The 16,117-nt window shown below is 35.7% G+C and overlaps 1 protein-coding gene across 4 annotated transcripts in view; it reads right to left on the bottom strand.

Annotated features, from left to right (window-relative positions):
- Window positions 1-16,117, bottom strand: part of LOC109440620 (alpha-fetoprotein-like) — a 35,022-nt gene that overhangs the window by 12,242 nt on the left and 6,663 nt on the right. For 3 of the 4 annotated variants that reach the window (XM_019720801.3, XM_074324463.2, XM_074324464.2), the window contains 7 exons: window positions 14,531-14,628; window positions 13,325-13,454; window positions 9,282-9,496; window positions 7,668-7,800; window positions 5,636-5,733; window positions 3,171-3,309; window positions 939-1,165 (listed from right to left, as the gene is read on the bottom strand). In XM_019720801.3, the coding sequence (XP_019576360.3) occupies window positions 939-1,165; window positions 3,171-3,309; window positions 5,636-5,733; window positions 7,668-7,800; window positions 9,282-9,496; window positions 13,325-13,454; window positions 14,531-14,628 (1,040 nt within the window). The remainder of the gene's footprint in view (window positions 1-938; window positions 1,166-3,170; window positions 3,310-5,635; window positions 5,734-7,667; window positions 7,801-9,281; window positions 9,497-13,324; window positions 13,455-14,530; window positions 14,629-16,117) is intronic. The other variant, XM_074324462.2, reaches the window with a different exon arrangement.

Below are 16,117 nucleotides of genomic sequence, written 5' to 3'. Positions count from 1 at the left end.
AGAAACTGTACAATGTGTTTTAGAAGGATTTCCTCAACTTCAGGGTGGGGATGATTGATTAATATCTAAGCTTCCTTCCATTTTCAGTATTCTTTGATATTATATGTTTTAAAAATATATATAAATGGCATTTAAATATTTATTTCCGGTATTGTGAGTTTTTAGTGATATCCTGTTTTTCTATATTCTGAGAAGTTACTATAAAGACTCATCTGGTAAAAGACACTGTATTATAGGACGTGGGTGAGTGAGAGGAGAAGGAATCAAGGATTGCAGGAGCTGAATTCACAGATATTACATTATCAACCAGCTGCCACCCACTACCAATCACCCCCAAACCGTTCTAAACAGACAACACAGTCACTCCTAGTAACAGTAGTAAAAGTGGCAGCAAAAGTAATGACGTACTATGAGGCGATGCACATCACTCCAATGGAATGTTCCGAAACACTTTCCCCGCAGACTGGTCCTGCATAATTTTAGGAGTTTCTATGGCCCAAGTGATGAGAAATTAGAACAAGCTAAACAGATTATTGCCAGACTTCTCTGGCTTCCATTGTTAATGGAAGGTATGAATTTCTAAAAGGAGCAAGGAAACAATATTTCCAAACTTATTTGATCATGGAACACTATTTGTATGAGACCCCCTTATAAAACTAATGTTCCAAAGTTCACATCTTAGGAAAACTACACGAATGTACTTCTCTGTCAATATTTTCTGACCAATAGACTTCATTCTCATTAACTGATCAAGCTGGGGTAGCAACCATGTTAGCCAAAACTGCAAAATTGCATAATATTCTCAATTTTACTTGACCTCCAACATAACATTTCACCACTGCATTCATTATGCAGTACTTATATCTGCACCCACTGTACAGTTCTCTGCACCTACTCCTTTGTTAGCAGAAGAGAACAAATTAAGCAAAGATCCTTACTTTTGCTTTTCAGTTTGGAATTCCTCCTCCTGAGCTTTGCACAAGCCCTCTTTAAGGTTGATAATTTGGTCACAGGATAAAGGTGGAGAAATGTAAGTTCCATCGACTTGCAGGTCATCAAAGCACGGCTTCCTGAAGGCATAGGAGTCATCACAGCAGTGACCCACACCGACATTGACAGGCTCTGCCTCATGTCTTCTGCATAAAGCTCCAAGAATTAGCTTAGCCTTTCCCAGGAGAAAATTAAAATAAGAGTCATAAAGTTTGTGGTCGTTATTTTCTTACCCATAGCAAATAAGGCTATATTTACGTATTCTCAAATTCTAGTTTCTGCTAGTTCAACTTGGGTTTCACTGTTCGGGAAAAAGCAAGAGTGTTAGGGCAGTGTTACACTCCACTAAATTAAAATAAAGCCTCAAGTCAACAGTACTGCTAATTTGACTCAACTGTAAGAAAGATGATTGGAGTGCTAAATGAATAAAAAAATGAATAAATGAATGATGAAAAAAATTATTAGATCCTATTTCAGCTAACGCCTTCATTTTCTTGTTCTTTTCTAGAACTGTCACTTTGTCTTGCTCCCAGTGTGTCTGATACTTATCCTAATGCTGCCTACAAGCCTGCCTGTATGACTCTCTGAGTGTAATGGACACCCAAATTTGCCGTCTCTTATGTATTTGGGAATGAAGTAATTGGAACCGGTAGGCATCAACATTTACTGTATGCGTTTACCCATCTTGAAGAGATGGATCACCTAAAAATAAGGCTTTAGGAAAGTGTAAGTCTAATTGAAAGAGTTCTACAAGGAAGGCATGACTATAGAATAAAAATTTATAATAAAATAAAAGGAAGGCAGGGCTAGATAACAAAATTTTTTAATCTGAAAATTTTTAATACCCATATTTTAATTCAACTTCCCAAGTATTAACATTTTGATTCAGGAATAAGTGTAGCTTAGCTATTAGGCCCAATTATGCCTGCCATTGGAAAAACATTGTTCATTGTAAATGAACATACTGGTGTTGTCTAATAAATTTAATACTTGTGAGTTTGATGTAAGATGACAGAAAATATAAATATTTAGCCTTTGATCCTAGTTCTTGACACAGGGCTTCTGAAACCCCTGTTTTGATAAGAGCAGTAGGAGCATCTTTTTTCTAACAAGGTGACTCTGGGTGAGCTCCTGGATTGGGGCTAGTCATCAAAAAGATCAACATGTGATTAGAACCTTGGAATTTTCAGCCTTACTCCTCATTCTCCAGAGAGAGGAGAGTGACTGAAAATGGAGTTAATAATCGATCATATCTGCATAAACCAGCCTCCCAAAGATCCCAAAAGTACGGTATTTGGAGAGCTTTCAATTTGGTGAACACATCCACATACTGTGGGGGTGAGGGGTGATGGTGATGCACTCCAAATCCACAGGCACAGAACCTCCTGCACTCAGGACCCACTCAGACCTCACTTCATGTATTTCTTCATCTGGTTGTTCAACTCTATGCTTTATCATATCCTTTAATAAACTGGTAACCATAAGTAAGTGTTTCCCTGAGTTCTATGAGTCATTCTAGTAAATTAATCAAACCCTAGAAGGGGGTCGTGGGAACCTCTGATGTATAGCCAATTGGTCAGAAGCACAGGTAACAACCTGGACTTGCAATTGTCATCTGAAGGGGGTGGGGGAAGTCATGTAGAACTGAGCCCTTAACCTCTGGGATCTGATACTATCTCCAGGTAGATAGTGTCAGGACTGAGTGAAATTGTAGGACACTCAGCTGGCGTCGCAGAGAATTGCTTGGTGTGGGGGAAATTCCCCCACATCTGGTGTCAGAAGTGTGAGTGTGGTAGTATTGTGAGAGTAAAGGAGAAACACAGCAGGACGACTGGGTATTTTTCCTATACATTTGATTAGAATGAGTTAGTCTAAAGTCAGCATTATCTTTAAGTTGCTGGCAAAATCGCTTTTGTTGACTTGAAAATCCAAGAAATAGACATGATCCAGGCAAAGGCCTGTTGAATCTGACACCCCCAGGGTTAGGTCAGAGGCTTCCTTACCACTGTTGCTAATCAAAGACAATTGGCATGAGCTGACCTAAAGAATTTCTCCCAGGGACAAAATTATTAGGCTCCATTGACAGTTCAGAGACGTGTCCACTGACAGAAGATTGATTGCTGGGGATTGGAGATTAGAACTTCAAGAACAGGCAAACATGACGTCACAGATATGCTCACCGTATCCTCCATGCAGAGAAACTGTTGCTCATGACTCAGAGGGCAACATCTGGTGGCAGCAGCTGCCATGTTCTTCGTGAACATAATCAACTCTTGAGCAGATAGCTGTGGGGCTTTTTTAGTATAAAGGACCATGAGCCTGAAAGAATAATTTCCTCTTACTCCTGGAAATGATTATGTGCCTAAAATGAAGACTTCTACAGAGGTATCCTCAATATCTGACATTATCTGGGATTTAGGATGAATAAGGCATTAAACTGAGTTTAATTCTATCCTTTCAGTCCTTCTTCCAATAGCCTAACAGCTTATTCAATATACCTGGCATTCTCTTCCAAAATCACACATTGCGATGTTAATTATGTTGCCTAGAGAAGGGTTCTTCAAAGAAACACCAACAATGCAACTTTCAGTGTTTTCTCTTTTGTTTTCATGTAACCTTATGTATGTGGAAGATTAATACTGTGCCCCTACTTACACTAGTATTTAGTAAAATCCTATTACTTTTTCTGTTTCTGCTTACTGGAAAGATTCAGCTATGTAGATTTTCTTTTGCTTTCAACTGGGGACATTTGGAAAAATATCAATTTCTTTCCTATACAGTATAGAGACATGTGAATATTCATAACAGTTTTCAATTTGTTTATGTTAATAATTTATCTTTAAACATACAATTTTAGACTTGTCAGACTCTGAAGACTTTAGAAATTATTGACTTCAGGGAAAAAGAACCTGTGAAAAATTTGCTTCACCCTTATCCATCTTTTTCTACTTACCAAGTTTAACTATGATAGCTAATTGGGATGGCTACAAAATCAGACTCGAGTAAACAGCTTCCTAAATAAATACATGCATAGACCATTAAAGCTTTTATTGGTTGTCTACAATGTGTAGGATTAGAGTCTACAAAAATGGTCAGGAAACAGTCCCTACTCTCATGGGGCTCTCACCCAAGTGGGGGAGATAGACAAGTACCCTTGGCAGAGGGAGAGGAATACAGAAGAGCCTTAGGTACACATAGAATGATTGAATCCCATCCCAGGGAAATCAGGCAGGCCTCCTAGAGGAAATAACATGTGAACTGAAAGCTGACAATAACTAAAAATGACCCAGTTAGAGGGGAGTGAAAGTGGGAGGGGAGTATTTGGGAAGTCATTGAATGTGATTCTGTTTTCTTGATTGAAGGAGATTGAGGATTGGAGAGTGCAAAGCTTAGTTACAGAATCAGATTTACATTGTTTTTAAGATAATTATGGTTGATGTATAAAGAATGAACTGGAGGTGGGCAAGAGGCAATGTGAGGGAAGAAACAGTTTGAAAGCCATTCCTGTAATCCAGGTGAGAGATGGTGAACTAGAAGAGTGGTGGTGGGAAGTAAGGGATGTGGAGAGAGATTTTAAGGAGAAAGACTCTACAGATCTGGATTTGAGGACAACAACTAAAAGAAAAACCAGAGTCAATTCTTGCATTTATGTTACATAAAAGAATTTTATGGGGAAAGAATTTAGCTATAACATCCACTGAAACAGTCAATCTAATCCAGTGGTTCTCAAATTGTGATTCCTGGACCAGCAGTATCAGCACCCCTGGGAACTTGTTAGAAGTGCAAATTCTCCCCCCATCCCAGAAACTCTGGCATTGGGGCTGTATTTTAATAAGTCCTCCAGGTAATTCTGAAGTTTGAGAACCACTGATCTAATATTTAAACTAGACATTAGCAGCTGAACACAGCATAAAAGAAAAGTAATAAGTCAAATATTCTCTCTGAAACAAGAATTCTTTTTCTGGTTCCATTAATCTGGACATGCAATTTAAGCTCAGTAATAGGGGACATTATAGTAAACTGAATTTTTCCTTAATAGTCTGCTTCCAAATAAGACTATTATAGCATGATTCTAAAGATTCTAAATATCGGCTTCTGTTTTTTGATATACTAATCTTTGAAATACATTGGGATTTATCAGTCTCTCTGCACACAAGGATTTGTGTGTGTTTCCTCTGGCAAATGACTAAGGTAACTAAGGCAAGGGATCCATACTATTCTTGGTGGCTAAAATACAAAATTTGCTATGTGGACCTGATTTAAAATGGACAAAAGAATCCCACATTAGCTCTTTGTTGCAGCTTTGACTCAAAATTGCACGCAAAGCCCCAAACTAAATGTCTACATGTGAGGGACTGAGCCCCTGTGAGATTGCAGTAAGGCAGCCAGGGGCTGGTTGGCTCTCTAACCTCTGGGCATTAACTGAAATCTGGAAACTGGCCTGGAAAACAGTGGAAAAGCACCTAAAGTTATGTGGACACTATCTTATCAAGACAAAGATAGCTAGGTTAATTCAGAACTGGCTTTTACCTTGACCTTGGAGACTTTTAAGGTTGGATGGAGACTCTTTAGCAAATTCCAGCACCAAGAGTTAACAAAAACTCACTAAACAAGTATAAATCTGGACAATATCTTACAAACATACCTGTCATGGAAGTTATTATCTCCTAATTTTTCATGTAAATCACAATAATTTTTAACACGCTCATGGCTTTCAAGAACCACTCTTCGAAACATCTCTTTCTGAAAAATAAAGATAGTCAGTGTTTATCTATCATTGCAACAATATATCTTGAGGTAAGATTGCAAAACCATCTTCTGTAATCATTAAGTGTAACTGTTTTCCTAAACCCAGGGCTTTATTTACTTACTGAGTTAACAAATCTTGAAAAACACACTTTGCTAAACCAGGAATGGCTATGTACTTTGTGGAGAAAAAAGAGGAAGAGCAACATTGATATTTGGCTTCCTGTGACAAAAAACTCATTTGTGATTAAATGGTATATTTTACAAGCCTCAGGCAAATCATTCATCAAGCCAAAAATAGATCATTAAAGGTAGTTTATAGACCTAAATTTGATTGGTCAGTGTGTGTGTGTGTGTGTGTGTGTGTGTGTGTGTGTGTGTGTGTGTGTTTATGGGTTGTGATAATATAGCCTTACAAATAACCAGCAAATATAGAGATAAAGATATAGATATAGAAATATAGATATGTATTGTTGAAAGTAAACTGACATCTTAAGAAACTTAACCATAGAGCTGGGAGGACTATGGGTGGAGCTGGGCCCCTTGTTATCTCTCTAGTCTTGACTTCCTGTTGAACTCTATGGTAACTTCCTGGGGAGGGATTCAAATAAAGGAGGGATCCGTGGTGGGTTCCTCCCTACTTCACACATGGGTGGCTGGTGGGCAAGACTCACTGGTGGGTGTGCATTCTCTCTTTGGTTCTTTTTCTTCCTGGAATAGACCATTTTCTTTTGGTGGATTATCTGGAGGATTATTTGGCCAGTCGACAGTATTAAGAAGTCATAGTTTAATGAAAACATGTACCAGCCTTGAATATAGTAAAGCTCCAGAAATACACATTGAAGTGAATCAAACGGAATTCTCAGCTCTAACTGCAAATTCAGAGTTCTTGGACCACACAAATAAATTCCAGTGGAAAGATACAAGTGACCTTGCAGGCTTAGCTGTTTGGTAGGATCACCAAATCCAGTCCATTGGATCCTAATAAGCAATACTTGTTACAGTAAAAATTTTACCAGACTTGCAAACTATTTGCCTGAGTTTAACCCTTACCCTTGTCTTTACTGCCTGTGTGACATTGGGCAAATCATTTGAACCTCCTGAAAAATCATTACTCCCACCTACAAAATGTTGTTAGTAATTCTGGCATTACCTATGTTACCAGGCTGTTATGAGGATCAAATAGGATATTGGTTGCAAAGTTGTTTTGTTGACTCCAAACATCCATGCTCCTGTATGTGTTACTATTAACATAATGATTATTGTGGAGGTCTGCTGGTGATGCTATTAAAGGGTACTAACCTACAGGAGACTGAATCACCTTCATTTATCCTCTCTGGGAACACCAAGATACTGGAGTCCAGACAGGACAAGAGATGTCTTCCTTCTCCACTCCCACCCCTCCCTTCCCCCTGTAAATATGCAAATCATTGTTTAGAATAACAAAAGCCAGAACCACCTAGCTCCTGGTAATCCCTGAATAATGGATGATCTGGTCAAATTTGTAAGATCACCTACTTTTTTCATGTCAAATGTATAACAGGAGCTGCTGCCTGTAAACAGTACAATTCCTGGCCTGAAATAGGGACAGTTTCCAGGACTGCTTGGTGGAAATAGTTGACATTCCCCTAACAGGCTGTGCTTTCATGCTACCTGCTATTGTGCCAAGCAGACTTTCACTTTAAAGAGGAGATGCACAGAGAATTTTCCATGAAGCACAGAATCCATTAGACAGTGACTTGCAGAAAGATTTGCTACAGTATGACCTGTGGTCTTCATTTTAGATGGAAATTATATTTGTTGTGCAGTGCTTACAATTAGCAAGAACATGCATAATCATCTCACTAAAGTATGGCACTAATAGCACTGTAATTTTTCATATGTTTGTAATCACTTCTGTATAACAGGTTAAAAAATAAAAAGGCATTTACCCCATGGCTATAGCATTCCAGAGGATCTTCTAATTTACAGCATTTTCCCAATAAATTTTGATATACTGTAACCACTCTTAAAATCACTAGAAGTGGCAGCTCTGGAAGTCTCCTTGAATATTCATAAAGAAACCTGTAGTTATATGAAACATATTAGAAAGTAAACAGTAAAATTTAAAGAGTTTTCTTTGAAAAGCCAATTATAATTATGAAATTTATTCAATATTTTAACTGACCTTAAGACATTTGGAAACCTTGGGGCCTGGCAGAGAGGTTTTATTGACTATGTTTTGACAGAAGGAACCCAAATCAATAAAATTACGTGATGGTTCCAAAGTCACACAGTAGTGAGTGGCAGCTCCATAACTTGAACCTAAAATATGTTGATTAGCTGATAGTTCCCGGCTCTGGATCTCCACTTACTTCTCTCGAAATTAATTTCAAGTGTTTGGGTGAGATTACATGTTTCTCAATGACCTTTGAGGCTAGATTTTATAAGTATTACAATTCTTTCAAAAGTAAGTGCTAGCTAGGTATTAAATCACCATATTCCCCTCTTTTCCATGAATAGACCATGCACAATCTGCAATTCTTCTGGGGTACAAGAATGAAAAATCTGGACTCTAGAATATTTTGAAAGGAAACATACAATCAAGGGAGGCACTTTAGGAGTGATCCTAGCCAACCTCCTCAGTTTACAGTTGAAACACAAAAGCCTAGGGAAATTAAATGGCATGACACATTCCAAAGCTTATGTATGACAAAGCTAGACTACAACTCAGTTCTCCCAATTCAGTCTAATGTGATTTTCACTAGTAAGTTGTGCCTATCAACTTTTTCAGTATCAAATGCGTGTTTAGGAATAAGTGGGCACAGAAAGTGACATTTACTTTTATAAGCCAGTATCAATTGAAATTTCAGAAATATAGCTACAGTCATTCTATAAAGAACTTTAAATTTAAAAAAATTTTAAAAACTCAAATCTTATGCTTTGTTGGAATGTAATTGCTCCAAATAATGCTTCACAAAGGGACTTTGGAAATATTTCAATCACACAGCAATATCATCTTAACATTGCATATTAAACTCAGTTTGTCTTATGCACAAATTAATATGCACTTCTGAATTGACAACAGAGATATTAATACTCTGTCTCTCTAATCTTTAAATGCTACACTATGGCTTTAGTAGTAGGTATTAAATTAATTAGAATAGAAGAGTTGACCAGGTATACCAATCTGAAGCTTTTAGAGATACCTCTAAGTCTCTTAGAGTAAAGCTTGCCAACATTTGATCTCGATTGCATTTTTAAAGATTCCTGTGTTAGTTGTCAACATTTAAAAATCAAAAGACTTCCAGCTTTTCTCAGAATGCAATAGACCCAGTCACCCAAAGACTGCATGCCAATATGGTAACAAGTGGCTGGAGCTATATAGTAGCTGCCAATAATGGACTCCATAAAACATCTATTCTTGGTCACAATTCCCATTCCATCACTCATTTGCATCATTGGCTAACCTCTGTCATCATTTAAGTTTAAAGCCTGAAATAATATTGCAAAGAATCCATAATCATAACATTCCATCATTAAGATTTTACAAAAATCTGTATTACTCTTGTAGGAAATCATCTTGCTTGTCAGTGAATTGTTTGCATACAAATTGATCTTCTGTAAACCTGCTGAGTGGCAGGGATGAAAGATCAGGTTTATCATCATTTTCTGAATTAATAATGCATTCTCCTCGGAATGGCACTGGCAGTGCACAGCATGGAATGATCTTGCTGGATAGGATAGCCTGTTTAGAGCAGATATAGTTCATAAGCTGACTCTATAAAACATAAAAGGGAACAGTTATTTCGATGACTTCATTCTGAACTTATTTATTTGTATTGTTATTAGTAGAAAACCAGAAAAAACTTTGCTTCTTATATTGCTTTATCCTTGGCAAACTGAGAGACCAAAAACATCATTTCTAGTGATTCATTCTAATAAGAAAAGCTTCTCTTTTTGACCTTACTTACTCAAATGTCACAAGTACTTTTAACATCTCTTAAAGAATTTTAAAGGGAGACAGAAATTATTATTGTTTTCATGTTTAACCCAACAAAATACAAATAGTTTTATTGTCTTGCTATTGCTATTATTACTTTAGGATCCCAGTTAGGAAACATTTGTTTCTGTCATTTACTATATACATTATGATTATATTACTATAACATTACTATTATCCTTACATATTTAACATGTCTACTTGTACATAAATATGGGTACATGCACACAAATAATTGTGTGTGTGTGTGTGTGTGTGTGTGTGTGTGTATAAAGAAACTAGTCTCTATACTTAAAGAACTCACAATCTAGTTGGAGAGTCAAATAACTAAACAATAATAATAATGCATTATAATAGAAGTTGTAAGAGAAGTTCATGATGCTTTGGAAGAAAACAGTGTTTTGCAATCCAGACCAGATGGAGGTCAGAGCAAAGATCTTGAAAATTTTGAGTTTGGAAGAACAAAGAAGTGAGTTGGAAACAAATGAAGAGGAAGAGCAGTCTAGAATTATTCACGTTTATATTAAAGAATCTTAGAGGTGAGAGGACATGATATTTGTGAAATGATACATAGAATATTTGGAGGTTATTGAGAAAATTTAGTTCAAAAATGATGAGGACTGAACCAAATGAGTATACTTAAGAGCTACTGAAAGGTAGAATTGACAAGATTTAAAAAAAACAGTAATCAGATTGGAGTCAGGGAGTGAGATAAGGACAAAGGATCTAGAATGATATATGACAGTGGGTTGGTGGTAGCACAATTTACTGAAATTGGCATTCAGGAGAAAAGAGCATGTTCGAAGAAGATGGCTAAAAGGGAAACCAACGAGTTCAATGTTGGAATATAGAGTTAAGATGATTTAAGGCATCTATTAGACATCTTCATGGAGATTTCTTCTAAGTAGTTGGTACTGTAGATTAAGGACTCTTCTTCCTGAAAGAAGAATAGGCTGAAGAAATAGATCTGAGTGGTAAATTGAAGCTATATCCGGGGTCAGGTTGAGATTGATAAGGGTGTGTGCTAGTTAAGTAACTAGCACCACTCAGTGGCGTAATAGAACCAGGGTTATTTCTTTCTATTGAGAAGGGAGGAGTAGTGCCTCTAGGCAGTAGTTCTAGGAACCAGGCTGACAGAGCCTGTGTCATTTTCAACCTGTGGCTTCTCACGTTGCCTTCAGATGGGATGTTTTTTAACCAGGAGATTTTTATGGACCAGGCTTAGAAATGGCATAAATCACTTCTAACCAGAATTCTGTCAGGTGGCCCCATCTAGTTGCAAGACGGACAGGAAATGTAGTTCATGGTCCAGCAACTAATCTAGGCTACGGAAGAGGAGAGTGAATACTTGCTGGATGGCTATCCAGTTCTGATTGTATGTGTAAAATAAGAAAGGACAAGGCCAAGATCAGATCTATGAGGAATACCAATTTTCAAAATGTAGTAAAAGAGGGGAAGAAGACTGATGAAAGAAACAGTAAGAATACATGCATTCTGGGTAGAAGAAAAACTTCTCCTACAATCTGTTGTCCTCCATAACAGCACCTTTGCAGGCATCATTGGAAAAATAAACTAGTGCAATAGTTGACAGCTGTAGCTCTGTACTCAGATTTTCTGAGTTCTGATTCTGACTCTGCTGCTTCCTCTCTATGTGACATAGGCAAGCTACTTACCTGTGTGCCTTGATTTCCTAATCTGTAAAATGGGGATAAAATAACACTTCCTAAGGTTGTAGGAATTAAATGAGTTAATATTTGTTGAGAACAAAGGAAGGAATCTGGCTCAGAGTAAGTACTAAAATAATGTTTGTTAAATAAAAGTAAAATGCTTAGAATTAGTGCCTGACACACAGAAAATATTTTTTAAAAATTAGAACTATAGCAATTATTATACAATCCTAGAATGTTGGTCTAATAATGCCATGCAGTCAGAGAAAGAGAGAGAACCTTACTATGTAAAATTGAATTATGTTGATACAACATATATATGTTTATCTTGAATTATATCACTTAATATTAAAAATTAAAATCTATTATAAGCATATTTGCTTTATGAGTTGGTGTGATATTTTGTAGCATCATGCTATGATATAATGAGCACTAATAAAAATAGGAAACTCTCTAGGACACGCAATTCAAATGTGTACAATCCATACACCATTCCTGAGAGCATTAGGAGAAATATTCTAATCAAAAGAGAATTAATTCAATATAAAAAAATAAACAGTGGAATATAGTGCATGAAAGAAATGATAGTTCAAATGAAATAAATATTAACTGTTATTTAAAAAGAATCAGTATAAAGAAACTAAGAAGTCCACCAAAACTAAGAAGTCCATCAAACAACTGAGATAAAAGCAACTAAATAAACGAGAGAATTAATAAAGTAAAAGCAGAAACACAGTAGAACTGTTAAATAAGTTCAAGAACTTTGCCTTGGAAAAGACCAAGAAATTAAATAGTCCCTTTGAAAAGCTAATTAATTAAAGGAGAAAACACAAACACATGGGAAAAAGAGGTATAATTACATAATTGATATGTTTAATGATCAAATAATAATATTATCATGTAGAACCCTATATTCCTAAATGAGAAAATGCTGACGAAGAAGACTTTTTAAAGGAAAATGTATATTTAAAACCTTGGTGAAATATAAGTACACTCTCATTATTCACAGTAGTCACATAAATACTGAATTCATGACTACTGAATCATTGACCCTAGGGGAAATACAGGGTTAGGTTCTGCAAGCCTCCGGCCACATTTTCACGAATAACAGATCAAGACATAACCTCATGTTGTGTACCTTTCTGTTTAAAGACGCCTTATTTAGTACATATTGATGATTCTTTCATATTGAACTCACAGCTGCCAGCACCGTTACTCATGCATAAACAAAGCTTATCTAACACACATATTTTCTCTTTAACACCCATCATGGTCTTCTTGTGTTTAGAACACTAGATAGCACTTCAACACCACCTTTGGGGCCATTTCAAACAGCTAAATTACCAACAAAAAACACAAAAATGAGGAAAACATGGCACTAACTAGACTGCAAAAAGAACACTATCTACAGTATGGAAACTAAAACAAGAAGGCAGACCCTCATTTGGTTCCATCTCAGCTGGGACTACATGTATCAGGTGACTCAAATTTTCCAGTTCTTTGAGCATGCACAAGTCTGCGAATGACCACAAAAGTGCTGTGAGTATAGATTTTGGAGTTATAAATAAATTTTAGTGAATTCACAAGTATAGAATTCATGAGTAATGAAGATGGATTGAAAAATGTGAAAATAAATCCATAACAAAAGAAATGGAAAGGCTGTCACACCAGTTTCTAATCCATCCCTGCTTGTTTAACAGACAAGTTCTTTCAAACCTTCACAAAACCGGTTAAGTCTTAATAACATTACATTTATTTCAGAAAATTCAAAAGGAAAAAAATTCTAATTCATTTTTTAGAAGTTAGCATGACTGCATACCAAAAATACCAAAACCTGATAAATGACAATTCCTTTTTTAGATTCATTATATACCACTGCAACTTTTATTTAAGAATTACTTTAAAGGCTGAACTGAACTTTAAGAAGAGAGGATCTTACCCTGCCCAACACGCATGCTACTGTATTTCCTTCACAACAAGTCTGATGAAGATTTTTAATATCAACAGCCAATTTGGCAATTTCAGAAAAGTTAGCTTTAAGTTGTTTTTTAGTCAACAGAACCAATTCCCTGAAATGAAAAATAAGTACATTTCAAACAGTGCTTTGAAATTGATATTTTCTAAAATTAGTTCTAGTTTATCGAGTAACCAAAGTAGAAACACACTTGCAAGTGTAGGGTGAAGAGAGTATTAGAAATGCTTTCTATTTCTTCAGTGTTAGCATCCAGGGCCATCTATGATCTAAGTCACAAAACAAACACAATTCAACTCATAATTGTGGAAAATATAGTCATTTTAATCATTTAAATTATTGCTTAAAGAAGTCCAGTTGTTTAAAGAGGATATTTATCTGACCTTACCTTCCAAAAAAAGTTCTTCATCATAAAGACAATAATTCTAGGAGGTTTGGGTCTCCTTTTCCTCTATTGACAATTGAGCAACATCCCTGAAATTTCTCTGGAAATAGGGAAAATGTGCATGCCTTATAAGGAGAGCTGAGCTTTCAGGCAGCCCAATGTTGTCCTAAATTGGGGAAGATGACACAAGGAAGATGTATGTCTTCCGGAGTCATGTAGGACAGAAACACAATCTGGGCCAGGAAAGAGGTACATTGAGTAACATCAGATTTTCCTCCCATCCCACACTCCTCCATCCCCACTCCTAAATACCACTGTTTTTTGTGTTCTGCATAACATTGGAGCCAAAATCTTTCCTAGCTTCCAAAAGAAAGGACTACCTTTTATCCTCCAGCCTTTACTATGCAGAACAATGAAGCGGCTGCATTTGAATGTACAGAATCCTTTGTGCAGTGAGGAAGAGACTAAGGAATTTGAGCAGATGGAAGAAATTGAGGCAGAAGTTAATGGGTGGAGATGAGGATTGTGTGATTTCATGCACAGCCCTCTGCGCCCTACTGAACAGGCAAGTATTAGGTTGGTGCAAAAGTAATAGTTGTTTTTGCAATTATTTTTAACTTTTTAAACCGCAACTACTTTTGCACCAACTTAATAGCATACGTGTAAAGAAAGTAACCAGGTTTGTACTGAGAGATTATTAAATGAAAGATAAATGATTTTTCAAATGACTTTAATCAAAAAGGTGATCCAATAGCAACAAAGTCCACAAATGTAAATAGGCAACTTACACTGATTTTGCTACTTTGTGGTTGAATTTAATCCCAATGTCACATAAATGATGATGCCTCAAAGATATTTCTCTAATGTATTTTCTGATAGGTTTTACCTGTAATTAGAAAAACAATACATCAAAGAAAGAAGATAGCACCAGAAAAAGTTAATTTCATCATTAGTAAAGAAGGGAGAAAAGTAAAAATTTTGTATCTCCTCAAAATTGGAAAGTTTTTAGTGTCTTATTTAAAAGAGGCCAAATGCAACTGCATAATGTGGTTTTTTGTTTCCTTTTATTTTGTTAAAAAGTAGCTTCTCACTTCCCCAGAGATCACTTGTTCCAGTGACCAAACATTTGAAATATAAGGAGAACAAGAAAGTAAGCAAACAAAGGTCCAGAGGGCCACTAGAATATGTTTAAAATGTCTTACAGTTGAATTTCTGTTTTATTCAAGTTTCTAACTCATCTTGGACATGTTTGCGACTGCTTATACATAATATATGCTCCAGCTTACAATACATGTTAGTGCAGTTCCCCTGCCATAAATATTCTTTAACTCAGGATTTTCACTTTTGAAACTATTGCAACTAAACTTTTCTTAATAAATAAAACCATAATTATGCAAAAGAAAAACATACATGTTTTGTATGATAGTAAAAATTTGGAGACAAATAAAATGTCTCAACAGCTCAGTGATGGTTAAATACATGATGGCACATTATTTTTGAAAAGATGTATACTTCTAATAAAAAGTAGGGATGTTTTAATTTCTCATCAAAACTCTATGTTCAGTGTGATCACAACAATGTGCAAAACAAAATCTGTAAATGGAAAAAATAAATGAAAGGAAATATACGAAAATTAATATCTCTGTGTGGTAGAAATATAAGTCATATTTTTAAATTTCGAAGAGCTCTATATTTTCACTTAAAACATTATATTGACTACATAATATTTTTACTTTAGGTAACTGTACCTTATGATGCTATTTTTAAAAACAATGTATTTAAAGGAAATATTCAAACCACAAAACTGGCATAATAATCATAATTATATTTATAATTAATTATAAATATAAGTATTTTTATCCTTATTTTATTGTATTATACTCATTTGAAATCAAATACAGGCAAGCTTATTTACTTCATAAAATAGTATCTGAGCACTTAACTGATAAAATTGTGTCTGATCATAGACATAATTTTTGCACAATTGGTTATGTAATTTTTTCTGAGGATGGAGCTGGAACTACTAGGAACAGACATCCTGGAAGCAGCAAGGCTAAATATCACAAAGAGAGGTAGAGGAGGAAAGAACTCTTAGGTAACTTAAAAGCATTTGCTTACGCTTAACAGTATAGAGGCATGTTATACATTAAGGAAAAATTTCCACTGAAGAGGGTTAAGGTTAAGAAAACATTGTCACTTAAATTAGTAAATGGCAAGTTACCTACAAAACTCATCTGAATGAAATCTCATTCTTCAGAAATTCTAGGTAATGAGACATAAGTCTACATGATCACTTGCTTTTAGTGTTTAATTAATATGAAACCAAAAGAGAAAAACAATGACTGTACTGCTTAGGAATTGAGAATTGGCTTCAG

This window comes from Rhinolophus sinicus, chromosome 1 (assembly GCF_057876585.1).
Source record: "Rhinolophus sinicus isolate RSI-liver-muscle chromosome 1, RSI-T2T, whole genome shotgun sequence".
Lineage (NCBI taxonomy): Eukaryota > Metazoa > Chordata > Mammalia > Chiroptera > Rhinolophidae > Rhinolophus > Rhinolophus sinicus.
The sequence above is the reverse complement of the archived record's forward strand: the minus strand, read 5'-3'. Positions and strand labels throughout refer to the sequence as shown.